Source organism: Maniola hyperantus, chromosome 17 (genome assembly GCF_902806685.2).
Source record: "Maniola hyperantus chromosome 17, iAphHyp1.2, whole genome shotgun sequence".
Taxonomy (NCBI): domain Eukaryota; kingdom Metazoa; phylum Arthropoda; class Insecta; order Lepidoptera; family Nymphalidae; genus Maniola; species Maniola hyperantus.
Genome location: NC_048552.1, coordinates 6,676,223 through 6,690,534, shown reverse-complemented (window position 1 = coordinate 6,690,534; position 14,312 = coordinate 6,676,223). Strand labels below are relative to the sequence as shown.

At 35.5% G+C, this 14,312-nt stretch overlaps 1 protein-coding gene across 2 annotated transcripts in view; it reads right to left on the bottom strand.

The window, feature by feature from the left end:
- The window catches only part of hwt (heavyweight), a 218,364-nt gene that overhangs the window by 24,665 nt on the left and 179,387 nt on the right, over positions 1-14,312 (bottom strand). Inside the window, exon 1 of one of the 2 annotated variants that reach the window (XM_034977760.2) lies at positions 1,360-1,740. The exons of the other annotated variant lie outside the window; for it this stretch is intronic. Within the exon in view, the coding sequence (XP_034833651.1) occupies positions 1,360-1,428 (69 nt within the window). The 5' untranslated portion in view covers positions 1,429-1,740. Of the gene's footprint in view, positions 1-1,359; positions 1,741-14,312 lie in introns of those variants that run through there. 2 annotated transcript variants of the gene reach the window in all.

Sequence of the window (14,312 nt, the reverse complement as noted above, 5' to 3'; positions counted from 1 at the left end):
TTTGAACAATTTACCCCGGTAACTTTTAGCCTAATATGGAGAGAAATCTCCTACCTTGTATCCTTTACCACCTTTTTTCCACAACTTTGTTTACATGGTTTTCATGGGTTAAGTTTCTCATAATTCTTTCTTCATCATGATCAACCCATTACCAGCTCACTACTGGAGTACTTGGCACGGGTATCTTCTCAGAAAGGTTGACAAGTGTCAGGTGGTTCAGGATGAGAACTCTTTCTTAGTAAGGGAAAGTTAAATTTTTGTAGACCTAGGAATTTGAGCTAGATATCTAGGTAGGTAGATAATTGATAAATCAATCATAAAATTTTCCTTTTATATATGGATAGAAGAACAATTGAATATATCTTTAATACTATATCTTTACCTACCTACTATTTTTAATTTGCGTTGGTTTACTAATTGAGATAAGGTCATCTCACTTTGTGTCTTACTTCATGTTTCAACCTACTGATAAAAGGAGACCTTTAGAAGGAGATAGCAGATTTGTAGAGCGTTGTCCCTGTCGTTGAGATCGAGAAAACGTCATATTATAGGAGTGAGTGACAGAGGCAATGCTCTACAAAGCCAAAATGTCATTCTAAAGGCCGATGTAGGTACACAACTTTCAGCCGCGTAGGTACTGTAGATTCCTTCTTATAAGCAAGAACTCTATGGAAAGATACCTAGTTGCTTACTGAAGGCATGTCTGTTGATGATTCTTTGTGTGACTAGATTGTTCCTAAAGGGTTTATATTCCATATTATAGAATAATAGTAAAGCTGTGTGTACTGCAATTACTGTCCTTCATGTTTGAAGATTTTCTTTGGTGATCTTATAACATAAGCATCTTGGTACATAGTATTTGTGTTTATCTATACATTACATATCATATTGATATCTGTTGTCATATTGATCTTGTGATCATTTTAAAGCAAAACTGCGAGTTTTTCTTATCTTTGTTTAAATAACGAGGCTATATTATTATCTAGCTGATAAACGTCAGATTGTTTTAATAACGTTGAATGAACATAATTATACATACCTATTTTAACTTACGTAGGTACCTACCTGCCATTTATGCAAAATAATGCAGTCATCACACTCAGCAAAATTTTTGTATGATTCATCATATTATACCTACCTACTACAGAAGCACGAATCACTGTGAATTGTGATTATACCTATTTAGTCTAGCTTCGTCGTTTTAAATTAATCTAAGTGGTTACATAAACACTTTCTACGTAATAGTAAATTATTATTGTTGTCCTTTATTTTCAGTATCTTCTTCACGATCTAGATCTATTGGTATAATAATTATTGATAAAATAAGAATTTAAATTGATTCGACTCTATTTAACTTACCACGTGTACCACCAAAATCCATTGCGCAAGTTGTCTCATTTTCGTCATAAGTTTCTTGTTAGACGGCATTGTCACTATCACTTAGTAAAATTGTATGTAAGGAATTCACAAATAGCACAGAACGATCATCAACTTTATCGACCGTTTCACTAGTGACACGCACACACACAAACCTAAACTAGGACTAAGTACACTTTCACACTAACTTGTTCTAAACACACTTAATGTTTTTGTAGTTGTTTATTCTGTAAATCCTTATTTATGTCTAGGCGTTTGGCAGTAAAAACCTGCGATATAAACGCCTAAAACGGTTCGGTTGCCTACTCGACGAGTCCGACTGTAGACTGACAACACTGCTCAAACACTATACGCGAATGTGTAAAACGGTGACTCATCGCCCCGCATACTGTTTACCGAGGCTTGAGTCATCGCGCGGTGGAATAAACCATTTAAGCGATACAGCGCTGAGTGGGGCCGCCTGTTTAAATACAAGGCAACGTGAACATACTTTCTAAAGCGCTAGAGTGCTTTCTTGTTCGAACCAGACTCCATTAATACCTCGATTCCGCACGTGTCCTAGGGCGGATTTCTCAACTGTAAACTCTATATTAATCGCAGAAAGCCTAATTTAGAATGTTTTATATTTAGGTGGGCTCTAAACGTAAACTTTCGTGTTAAATTTTCGACTTTGTTATGTTCGATTACGAGTTACGAGTTCGACTAGGTCGACTCGAATGCCGTTTTAAGGTCGTTTACGCAGTACAGACCAGAGTAACTGCACCAATGATAAATTGAAACGCCAGTAATTGTGCTCGATGAGGAATGCCTTAGCCTTTGAATGCATACTTAATTAAAATATTTGCTAACCGGATTACAAATACATAGATAAGTAGGTAGGTAGGTAGTTAGTTAGGTATCTACAACAAAGCGTTTTGAACGATATTTTGTCGGTGGACATGCATATAAAAAAGATTCCGATGAATTGAGAACCTCCTCCTTTTTTGAAGTTGTTTAAAAATGCCTTCAAAATTAAATGATAGGTGCCTAAGTAAAAAACATAACTACCATATTCTATCCAAGGAAAGAAGTTAGTATAGCGCGGCTCTCTCTGAATTAGGTACGTAATCCTATACCAATGACAGCCAAAAATCTCACTGGGCATTAACCATTTTGAGACACCAACCAGTCACAAACAAAACTAGGTAGGTATGTTTCGGAATTGAATTTCGAATGTTTTTTGATATTTTTAGGGTTCCGTACCTCAAAAGGAAAAACGAAACCCTTATAGGATCACTTTGTTGTTTATCTGTCTGTCAAGGAACCTGTAGGGTACTTCCCGTTGACCTAGAATCATGCAATTTGGCAGGTAGGTAGGAAAATCATCAATTTGACTTTTAAAAAAAAAATGTGTTCATGAACATAATATAACTACTTTGTATTTTCAACTTTCAAAGTAAGATTAATATACCAAGTGGGGTATCATATATTAAAGGGTTTTACCTGTACATTCTAAAACAGGTTTCTATTTATTTTTATGCCTTATAGTTGTTGATTTATCGTGCAGAATGTCGAAAAAATACAACTGTAGTACGGAACCCTCGGTGCACGAGCCTGACTCGCACGTGGCTGATTTTTCTGATAATAATTAATCCTCTGATTTTTTCTGATTGTTATCTGATTGCAACCAAGCGCTTGTCTATAAATTAAAAAAAAAGTTTATCAGATTAATTTAGAGCATTCTGACGGCAACTTAGGTAGGTATTTAGAGTATTCACATCTTTTTCTTACCAATGTAATGTAAAAACGGACAGACACACCTAAACTAATTTAGTACAGTCAAACTTCGTGGCTTTAGAGTTGAGGTGCCAGTCGTGAATTTGTAAAGTACACTATATGGCTGTGAATAAGGGTCTTTAAATTTAAAATTAATTTTCGTCCTTATTAGAAATTCTAAAAATAAAAAGATGCAGATACTCTAAAAGTTTAGGAAAAATTTCGGAATCGACGCCAATATTAATTAGTACCTAATACCTATTGTGAAAATCATACCTTAACTTAGTTGTAACTTAATGAGCTAGATTCCAGCTGCTAGAAGATATAAGGAAAATCTAAAAATCGAAAGGCATTCCGAACCAGTGGTAAATGCACCCGACGATTCAAAAGTGCTTGTAAAAGTTTAGTTGAATAAAAAATTTTTTTTCATTTTCATTTTCTTTTTTAATAAGATACCCAAATAAAATATCTCTAAATTGTATGTGTAGTCCCACCTACCTTGATGGTTTCACTCCATATTCGCGCTGATCTCTAAAATAAGTTGGTGGGCAGATCACCTTTGGAGATGATCTAAGTTCTCGGGTGAATGCACTTAAAATTTTACCGATGACGCCATTTTTTGACGAAAGAATACTGAGTATCTTTAGGTGCAGAGACAAGCCAACAAAATATTTATTTATTGTTACTAGGTGGGTAGAGCCGTGACTGCCTAGTGGTTCGCCTCGTATTCGGGAGTTCGGAGGTTCGATCCCGGGCACGGTGCTCTATCTTTTCGGAGATATGTGCGTTTCAAAAAATTAAATATCACTCGCTTTAACGGTGAAGGAAAACATCGTGAGGAAACCTGCATACCTGAGATTTCTCCATAATGTACTCAAAGGTGTGTGAAGTCTGCCAATCCGCATATGGCCAGCGTTGTAGACTATGGCCAAAACCCTTCTCACGCTGAGAGGAGACCCGTGCTCTGTAGTGAGCCGGCGATGGGTTGATCATGATGATGATGAAGTACAACTTTTATTTAATGGAGAATCCAATTTTTCGCACGAATTGATAAATTGATAAGCCAATCATTTCTTTAAAAAATATTGAAATCCTCCCCGCTAATGTAAACAAGGCCAAGACGCTGATTCATCCAGTACTTATTAATGTAATTACGCCGTTTGATAATTATAAGTACCCACTTAATGGGTAGTTACTAGCTAGGTACGTAGATTATATTCAAAACACAGTCACGACTGATAGCGACCAAAGTGACGCACTGCAACTGATAGGTAGGTATACCTAGTTACCATATTTCAAAATATAAATCAGTTGATAATATTTAAAATATTATGGCGTAGGAAGATATATATAAAATGTAGAAAAAAAACTACTGACAAATTCAAATCAACCACTGTTGTACACTATCTAAAACTGGAGTAATGTTGTTTTATCTTGGACTAGCTTATGCTCGCGACTTCGTCCGCGTGGACTTCACAAATTTCAAACCCCTATTTCACCCCTTAGGGGTTGAATTTTCAAAAATCCTTTCTTAGCGGATGCCTACGTCATAATAGCTATCTATCTGCATGCCAAATTTCAGCCCGATCCGTCTAGTAGTTTGAGCTGTGCGTTGATAGATCAGTCAGTCAGTCAGTCAGTCACCCCTTTCTTTTATATATTTAGATGGATGGATTCATGTCAAGATACCACCAGTTCGGAAAGAAGATTCAGTAGAAGCAGTAGTATAATATAAAGCTTTATTGCAACAAAACGGTAACAAATTATAGGTAGGTACATCAAAATATATAAAGGGAAAAGGAATTAAGGGAGCTTGTATGAAATACATACATGTGACGCCATAGACATGAATTGACGTAATTTTTAAGTTAAATCGATAATTTAATAGGGTTAGCAAACTTAAAACTAACAGCGGACGTGGATTCTACTAATTTTGAAAGACCTTCTATTTAATAATTCCTATGAAATAATTTATTTTTGACATAGGCATCCCTATTGTACGGTTTGGAAACCGGAACCTCTCACACATTTATTGCACCAAAAAAGTAAAGTTCAAAAATGAGTCACACGCTCCCGTATTATACCCGCTGGGTCATATGGGTGAACTCACGTGGAATAATGACTCATTTTTGGACGCAGGTGTTGTGCTCGACGTTATGTGAAAACGTAACGTCAATGTTGTTAAGATAGGGGAATGTTAGCAGGGACCACATGGATCAGAGAATAAAGGTAGATATACGCATTGTACATAGAGGGTAGAGTTTTAGTTTAACCAAACTAATGCCTCTAGCCAAAGGCTCTCTACTTAAAACATTTATAAATGATCTTTTTAGAGAGTAACGTACTCTATTTTAACCGACTTCAAAAAAAGGAGAAGAATGTATGTTACCGGATTACTTGAAGACGCCTGGACCGATTTTGAAAATTATTTTTTGTTTGAAAGGGTATACTTCAAAGTTGGTCCCATTTAAATTTGGTGAAGATCTGATGAACATCTTCGAAGATAGATAATGGAACTCCTCAACGGATAAAAGTAAATTGCTCGCGATCAGTAATAGCTTAGTAAACAGTAGATTTTTAACCAGGCATAGCATATTTTAATACCATGGGGCCACTAAAAATTGTAAAATATTTTTTTTTTACAAAAAAAATAAAAACCGACTTCGATACACAAACACTAAAAATTGAAAAATAATTTAATTTATTACCGAATATATTATGTATACAAGAGTTAATATATTTCCATAATAATATTTTTTGGGGTCGGTGCCAATGAGGTGCCATTGTGGAGTCAAAAATATGAAGTCTAGACGATTCGCGCAGCTAAAGCTGATTGGCACCGGCACCAAAAAGTATTTATATTTCAGGTTCTTTTCAGTTTTTAATAGGTGCCGTAGCAGCTGTATATGATAAACTAGCTGATGCTCGCGACTTCGTTCGCGTGGATTCAAGTTTTTAAAAATCCCGTAGGAACTCTTTGATTTTCCGGGATATAAAGTAGCCTATGTCCATCCTCGGGGTGTAAGCTAACTTGGTACCAAATTTCATCAAAATCGGTTTAACTGTTGTGTCGTGAAAATCTAGCAGACAGACAGACAGACAAACACACTTTCGCATTTATAATATCATAGTAATAATAATATGGATAAAATTTGATCTGAACTTATTAATGTACCTAATATTCCAAAATTATATAAACTGAAAGGAAAAACTGCCCAACTGTTCAAATATTAAACAAGTGGAAAGTTAAATAACATTAAAACATTTCTCATGTTATTAACACAAAATATTTTATCTCGAACTTTCAAGAACAATATAGAATCATTACATAAAAGGTGTTACTAATACACATAAAGAGCAGATTAAAATTCTTGTATTGTTTTTGCTTAAATTAACGGAAAACACTTATCGGAAGCCAGTGTCAAGTTTAAACCATTAAACGATAACGTCACAAAAGCTGAGGAGTCATAAAAATGTGCACAAACACGACACGTCATTTTGACGTGATGAGAACTTGGTAGGTACATGACGCACACTTGACCAATGGATGGTAGGTATAGCACCTAACTAAGCCTTGGCACAGATACAAGGGCTTTTCTTTAAATCATTGATGACTTGGAAACCGCAATAACTCATACTCTGAAGGTCGAAGGTTCAATAAATGAGAATGTCTTTCAAACATGACGAATGGTTTTATACCAACACTAAGTTGGACTAACGACGGCAATCTTATATTATTTTTTTTTTGCTTTGAAAAGTTTATAAAACTTTAGTTACTTTGCTGCGAGAAAATAAGCTGTCTAGGTCAGATTTCCTTGGGATCGATTCCTTGTTAGATCGATTTAGAAAGCGATATTTTCGAAATGGCAGATTTGCCCACCATAGCTCTACGCAGACGAAATAGTTTTTACAATTATTGAAATGTAGGTAAAGGCAGTAAGTTCAGCACGCGGTTCATCTTCATTTCTTTGAATTTCAACTCAATTTCTTTATTGCGAATATGGGTAAACAGTGGAAATTATGAATACTTTTACGCAGTACGATTATTATTAGCAAACTAATATTATCATTACCTCCGAATAATTAATTAATTTTTGAATATAAAACTGGTAAGTAAATTATAGCTTTCGATTCATTTCAATCACATACTCTAACATCAAGCTCATACAAAAAATACTTACGACTCAACTTCATTCATAATAATATACAATTAGCAATTACAATGCAATAAGTCATTGGAATTAATCATTAAATTATTACGTGTGACCCCCAATGAGTCAGGATGTGAGTCAAGCTTCATCCCCATTCAAGCTGCGTCATACGACAACAATGCATGGGGGTGTGTCACATTTAATAGAAATTGTTATTCTACCATATTATGTAAACATTGTTTTGTGGTTTAGGCTTCTGTTTAACCTAATAGACAGCTGGTATATCAAAATGGTATATGTAAATAAAAAAACTCACCATTCTCTATTGACTCAGAGACCGAAGATTGGTAGGTAAAATATAGCAATAATTTTATTGTAGATAGTAGAAAAAACTCGAACCCGCACATTTTTGGCTCTTACACAGTTGACCCAACCATGAAATCAAGGGTTTTGTTTTCGAGATGTCTAAGTACTAACTCCTCATACTAACAAGAATCTTAGAACTCATCAAATCCTAGTAAATAAAACTAGATAATCTAAACTTCATATACATTAATGAAGCCTCTGTCCTCGACTTGAGCCAAGCTACGAAGCTTTTGGGACTTGATACACAAAACTTCTCTAGATTAATTACTAGATGATGCCCACGACTTTGTCCGCCTGGATTAAGTTTTACAAATCCTGCAGGAGCTCTTTGATTTTCCAACACAATGTACCTTATGTCCGTCCTCAATGATGATGCAAGCTGTGCTATTTTTTTTTAATTAGATAGATCGTGAAAAGAAAGCAGAGAGAGAGACAGGGACACTTTCGCATTATTTTATAATAATGAAATATCTCTATAATATAAAAATGAATCACTAAATGTGTTGCTCATCGCAAATCTCGAGAACAGTTGAACCGATTTCGCTAATTCTTTTTTATAATATTCCTTGAAGTACGAGGATGGTTCTTACGGAGAGAAAAATTTAAAAAATTTTAAGTATTAAAAAAAATAAAGAACCGACTGTTAGGCGGTACGAAGTTCGCCGGGTCAGCTAGTATAAAATATAAATAGTTTGGATGGCTCTCTTTTAATTGTAATGAATTAGGTATAACAAGCGCCCATTTTCAGAGACAGATTAGTATTCTGAGTCCATGGTTATTAGAGCATCGCCATAAACGGCAAGGATTCTATGAACACAATGACTTCGTGTTGCAGGACGCGTATTAATGTCATTACAGACAACATTCTTAGATACTTAATGAGTCAGAGAGTTTAAAAAGGATACGTTTAAGTCCATGTGGACGACTGACCGAGTTCGTTGTTCAGATAAATGTACTCGTAAGCATTAAGGCTATGGTTACAATCGTCAATAAGTTAGGTACTATATTTCCTTCGCCACGAACCAAAGTGGATTTTAAAGAATATTTGTCTGTTGATTTGTCCTTTAATCACATCGTAACAGACCACGGGATCACGTGATTTTTTTGCATGGATGTATAAAGTCGTGTAAAGTGACATAAGCTACTTTTTATGTCGCAAAATTCAAGTTCCTCGGGGATTTTCAAAAAGTGGGCGAAGTCATGGGCATCATTAAACATCTTCGTAAATACTCTACGTAGTCTATTTTCGTCAAGGAAATATTTTGGCTTCTTCTGATTACATACTTACCTGATTACTTTCGCCTTATTTAATTGAGAGCCCGTATAATTTCATATAGTGAAACACTCGTAATCGGTCCACACCAGTGGCGTGCACAGGGTTTGAAGCCAGGGTAGGCACTAGTTAAGTAGGAGCCTGTTTACTGGCAGGTCATTATGAAAAATATGCATTGATCTATACAACTGGGGTAAGCAGTGCATTTATGCCTCTATGACCTGCACGCCACTGGTCCACACCCATATTATAGTATCCCCCACCCAGACCAGTAGGTATAAAGTAAATTATAAGTTACTAAGGCTTCCGAAATATTATCTCAATAAAGGTCGAGAGAAGAGTATACCTATTAGGAAAAGGAAAAAATAAATTTGTATAGGTAGGTACTCTTCTGCCCACATGTAGGTATAATAGATATCATCATGATCAACTCATCACCGGCTCACTATTGAGCACGGGTCTCCTCTCAGAGCGAGAAGAGTTTTGGCCATATTCTACCACGCTGGCCAAGTATGGATTGGCAGACTTCACAGACCTTTGAGAACATCATTAGATACTTACTATAATGACAGTAAAACATGAAGATGTATTACACATGTTAATAAAGTGTGACTTTCAAAATCAATCAATCAATCAATTATGGAGAACTCTCAAGCATGCTGGTTTCCTCATGATGTTTTCCTTCACCATTACAGCAAGTGACATTTAATTACTTAAAACGCACATAACTCAGAAAAGTTAGAGGTGCGTGCCCAGGATCGAACCCCCGACCTCCGATTAGGAGGCGGACGTCCTAACCACTAGGCTATCACAGCTTAATCTTATTGAGTATCTCTGCCCCACAAATATCTTAATATTATGCAGAAGCTTACATAATTTTATTTTCATTGTTTATGCTCTAACCTAACGTGCGTGTACCCATATCTTTAGTAAGTTGAATGACTCTGTGACTCATTCTTTAGCAACACTCTTATGAACGCTCTTGTAAAGGTCATCGCGAGCCTTTTGAATGGACTTGGTACATCAATTTATCATACTTGCATACAGTGCATTTGGCTGTACGAAATTAAGATGATAAATCTTACTAACGAGTAACGACTGCCCGCGGCTTCGCTACCGAAGGAATTCAGAAAAATCCGGCCTTATTACTTGTCTACATAAGATATTTGTTATAAAAAGAAAATCTGTGTAAAATTTCAGTTTTCTAGATTCAAGGGTTTGGAACTTTGGGCTGCGCAGTTAGTGAGTCAAGACTTATAGTCAGGACTTTTCGTTTTGTCAAATGAAGATTGTGACTTGCAATAGTATTTTTTTTTAATTCACCATGAGTTCCAAACCTACCAGAAATAAAATTTAAACTGCATTCTGTTTAGCTCGAAATGTAAATTACGATCTAAGGTATTAATTACTATAGAAGGCCGCCATGGTAGGGAAGTACAAGAAGAAAAAGATTTTATGACAAAATTTCCAACGTACAAACATTTTGATATCCATCGTTTCGTTGTAAGTATGAATTGCAATTTAATTAATCATTAAAAACATGTCAGTGAAACGACGGGGCAACAAGTTTCGAAAAAGCCTGCGAAGAATTTGGCATTTGGCAGCTCAACACTTACAAAATGTGTTATGACAAGATAATGGCTGGTTTTACTTTGTGCTTTAGTGTTGAAAAGGTCATGGATAATTAAACAGATTATAATTATATAGCACTTCTTAATAGTCATGCTTCTATTTCTGTTTTTAACTGTTTTATTGTAGTTTCACTTATCTTGTAGGTATTTCTTAACAAAATTGCGATGCATTTTTTAATTAATTTGCATTTCGATTGTATAAATATGTATAAATTAATTGTTATATAGGACTAAAATGTTATACTTTGTAATGCCCTGACGGGGCTTCATGGTACCTATTGTTAGTGTTATTTTATAATGTACCTACAATCTACATGAATGCAAATAATCAATAAATAATTAAATGAGTACTTATTTCTACAGAACCGATTCTTATCGCGAATCAAATCAAAATTTATTTATTTCATTTAGGACAAACTAGTATCTCTTATGCTATAGCTGTGACTCTATCACCGGTTCGAAAAGAAGATTCTACTGAGAATAGTTAGCAAGAAATTCAGCAGTTGCTCTTTTCAAATCGTCAAAAGTAGACATTAGACAACACTATCTTGTAGGCAGCTCGTAAACTCAGCCGGTTGCTTCCATCCATGTTTCCAACGAATTACTTTCCCACATCAATACAATATTCTTTGAATCCGGATTTTAAATCGTCAATTATGATGCTATAGGGTTCTATGAATACTAACCATTCAAATGGAGATAACTTAGGTCTAAGGATCTAAGGATAGATAGCAAACATTATTTCTGAATTTCGGATTCCAACTTTTCAATCCTAATGCTGATGGGTCTCAGAGATATTGTCCGCCTAAACGGAGTCCAAATTCGGGTACCTATTAGCACTGTTTTATTATTGAATTCATCGAATGTGTAAAGTGCAATGAAATTTGTACATATATGAGTATCTTCAAACCCGGTGAGAAAGAATGCTAGGAGGAAAACTGTAACTTCCCTTCTCAGGCGGGTATTACCAAGGTATTACCCAATGAACGTATGCGTCTGTATACTTAGATAAACAATGTCTAATGATTAGAGCATGCCCATCTTTTTTAAAGCTGGGCATCTAGACGTAAATGTAAATAACATCCAACCAAGCGCAAGTTCTTCTTGCCCAAAGTTTTCCGTAATAAGAAATCGTAAACCTAAGTTTATATCAAATAAATAAATAAACGTTTCTTCCAGATGTTTCCATCCATAGATTCAAAATCTAAAGTTTTTTTTGTTTTTTCGAGTCTAAATTCTATAGAGTTTGTATCAAAACGTAAACTCCAAGATCAATAAGCGTCAATGTTCTTATTGACGTACCTACCTACTTAATAGCTTTCGTTCTTTAGGTTAACGGTTTAAAAAAATTGAGATTATTATTTCAGTGATAAATATAGGACATAGGTATTAAAGTAATAATAGAGCATAATAATATTATATTCATATCCTTACATAAATTCTCTAATTACCTTTAAATAATTAATTATCAATTAAAACAAAAATAAAATATTCAACAAGTTAATCTGATGTTCCTATTCGGTCGGTAATATCATGTAATAGGTGCAATTGGTTAGATAGCAATTGCGATAAAGAATAAGTTAAGTATTATATCTAATACGTGAGTATTATTATTTGGTGATTAATATTAGCAAAAATGTTTCCGGTTATATTCTTAAGTAAGATAAGTAATTTTCAAAATATTTTAAAATTTATTAATTTAATCTTAACCAGATTATAATAATAAATATTGAGATATTTAACTTTATCAATATAGATAGCGATGTGTCACATTGATGTACAAATAAAAATATTATACTATTATAATTTTCTGGATTAAGATTAAGAGTAGGTAAGTTTAAGTCGATATCAAGTTAAAATGATATCAGATAAGACTAACATAACTACAAAAATCTTTCGTCATACGCATGGCCAAGGTTTGAAATACTCTACCACGATCTCTGTTTCCTACCTTCCTTCCTTCCTTTAAAACAAGAGTACTTAAATAGGCATCTTCTTAATAAACGCGTCTTATTTTATGCCACATCATCACTTTCCATCAGGTGTGATTGTGGTCAAGCGTTTGCCTATGATAAATCTGTTACCAGGTCCAAAAATATGCGTTCTAATCAGCATTTCAATAATTATTTATGCCAATTTGATGGCAAAGTAAATTAAATTAATAATTATTTACTGTTAGTAATTATTTACAAGTCATATAACGCTTTCTTTTTACTCTGCTTGTGTGAGCTTGTGTGAGAAAATAAAGAGGCAGGAACTGGTTCATTGACTCATTCGCATGACACAACTGAACCACATCACGTCATCTTAAATATGGTATCATTATTTTACAATTTGACATTAGCTAATGGCAACACGTGTTGTTCAATTAAAAATTGGACTATAAGCAAAGGTTAGTTAGGTAGTTTTACACCCTAGACACACTTCATACGTTCAACGCAACGTGTGTGTCATCCACTTTAACTGAGATAGGTAGGTCTAACGAATGATGATAATGCATGATTCATTAAGTATACTTATCAGTATCTATACTTGCAATATGATTGTACTTAATAGTAATAAAATCGGTCAACAAACAAGGTCAGTAGGTGCTTTAAGTGCAATCAGACGAGAGTATAATATGTAGTAGAGTAAATGCGTAGAGTGTACGCGACAGGTCAATATGGCAAACGGGGTGGGGACGCCCCGCACACCCGCACAGACTCTGTGTGGGATAGCGCGGGTGACGGGTAATCTGGGTAAGATTGCCATATCGACCTGTAGCGTACTATATGGACATTGGAATTGAGGATAATAATATTGTAGTTATTAAGCTACTGATGCACACGTAGGAAGCAAAGATAAATAAAATGTCATCATCATCATGATCAACCCATAACCAGCTCACTACAGAGCACAGGTCTCCTCTCAGAGTGAGAAGGGATTTGGCAATAGTCTACCACGCTGGCTAAGTGCGGATTGGCAGACTTCACACACCTTTGAGAACATTATGGAGAACTCTCAGGCATGCAGGTTTCCTCATGATGTTTTCCTTCACCGTTAAAGCAAGTGATATTTTAATTACTTAAAAACGCATATAACTCGCGTTAGAGGTACGTGCTCGGGATCGAACCCCCGACCTCCGATTGGAAGGCGGACGTCCTAACCAATAGGCTACCACAGCTTGTAAAATGTAATGTAATGTGTGCTAACTTATCTATTTACGAATCGAGAGAAGTAACGCAGTTTCAAAATTTAATCTGAAATGGTTACTAACTTTTACGTCATATTTTACGTCTGCCCACAACATATTTGCATGAAAAATTCAATTAGCCCATATGTAACCGCTGTCCGCGGAGTACAATACCATTTGTCACACAATTATTATACCTACCAGACTACACTACAATACATCATCATCATCATCAACCGTGGACATAGGTCTCTTGTAGGGACTTCCACATGTCACGGTCTTGCGCCGCGCTTGAATTCAGCAGCTCCCTGCGACTCGTCTGATGTCGTCCGTCCACCTAGTGGGGGGTCTAATACAATACGTACTATACGTAATATAGATTGATTAGGTTTTGACCTCCGTGGCGTAGGTCGTAAGGTCATTGGTGCTATTCCCGACAGGGGCAAAGACTGACCGACACACAAACAACGACGTGAGGGAATAAGGGTTTCTTTTTACCTTCCTGAGACATGGATGACGAAACCCTATAAAAGGATTTGTTTGTGGTTACTTTTCAGGGTTCCGTACCCGAAGGATGCCGACGGGAC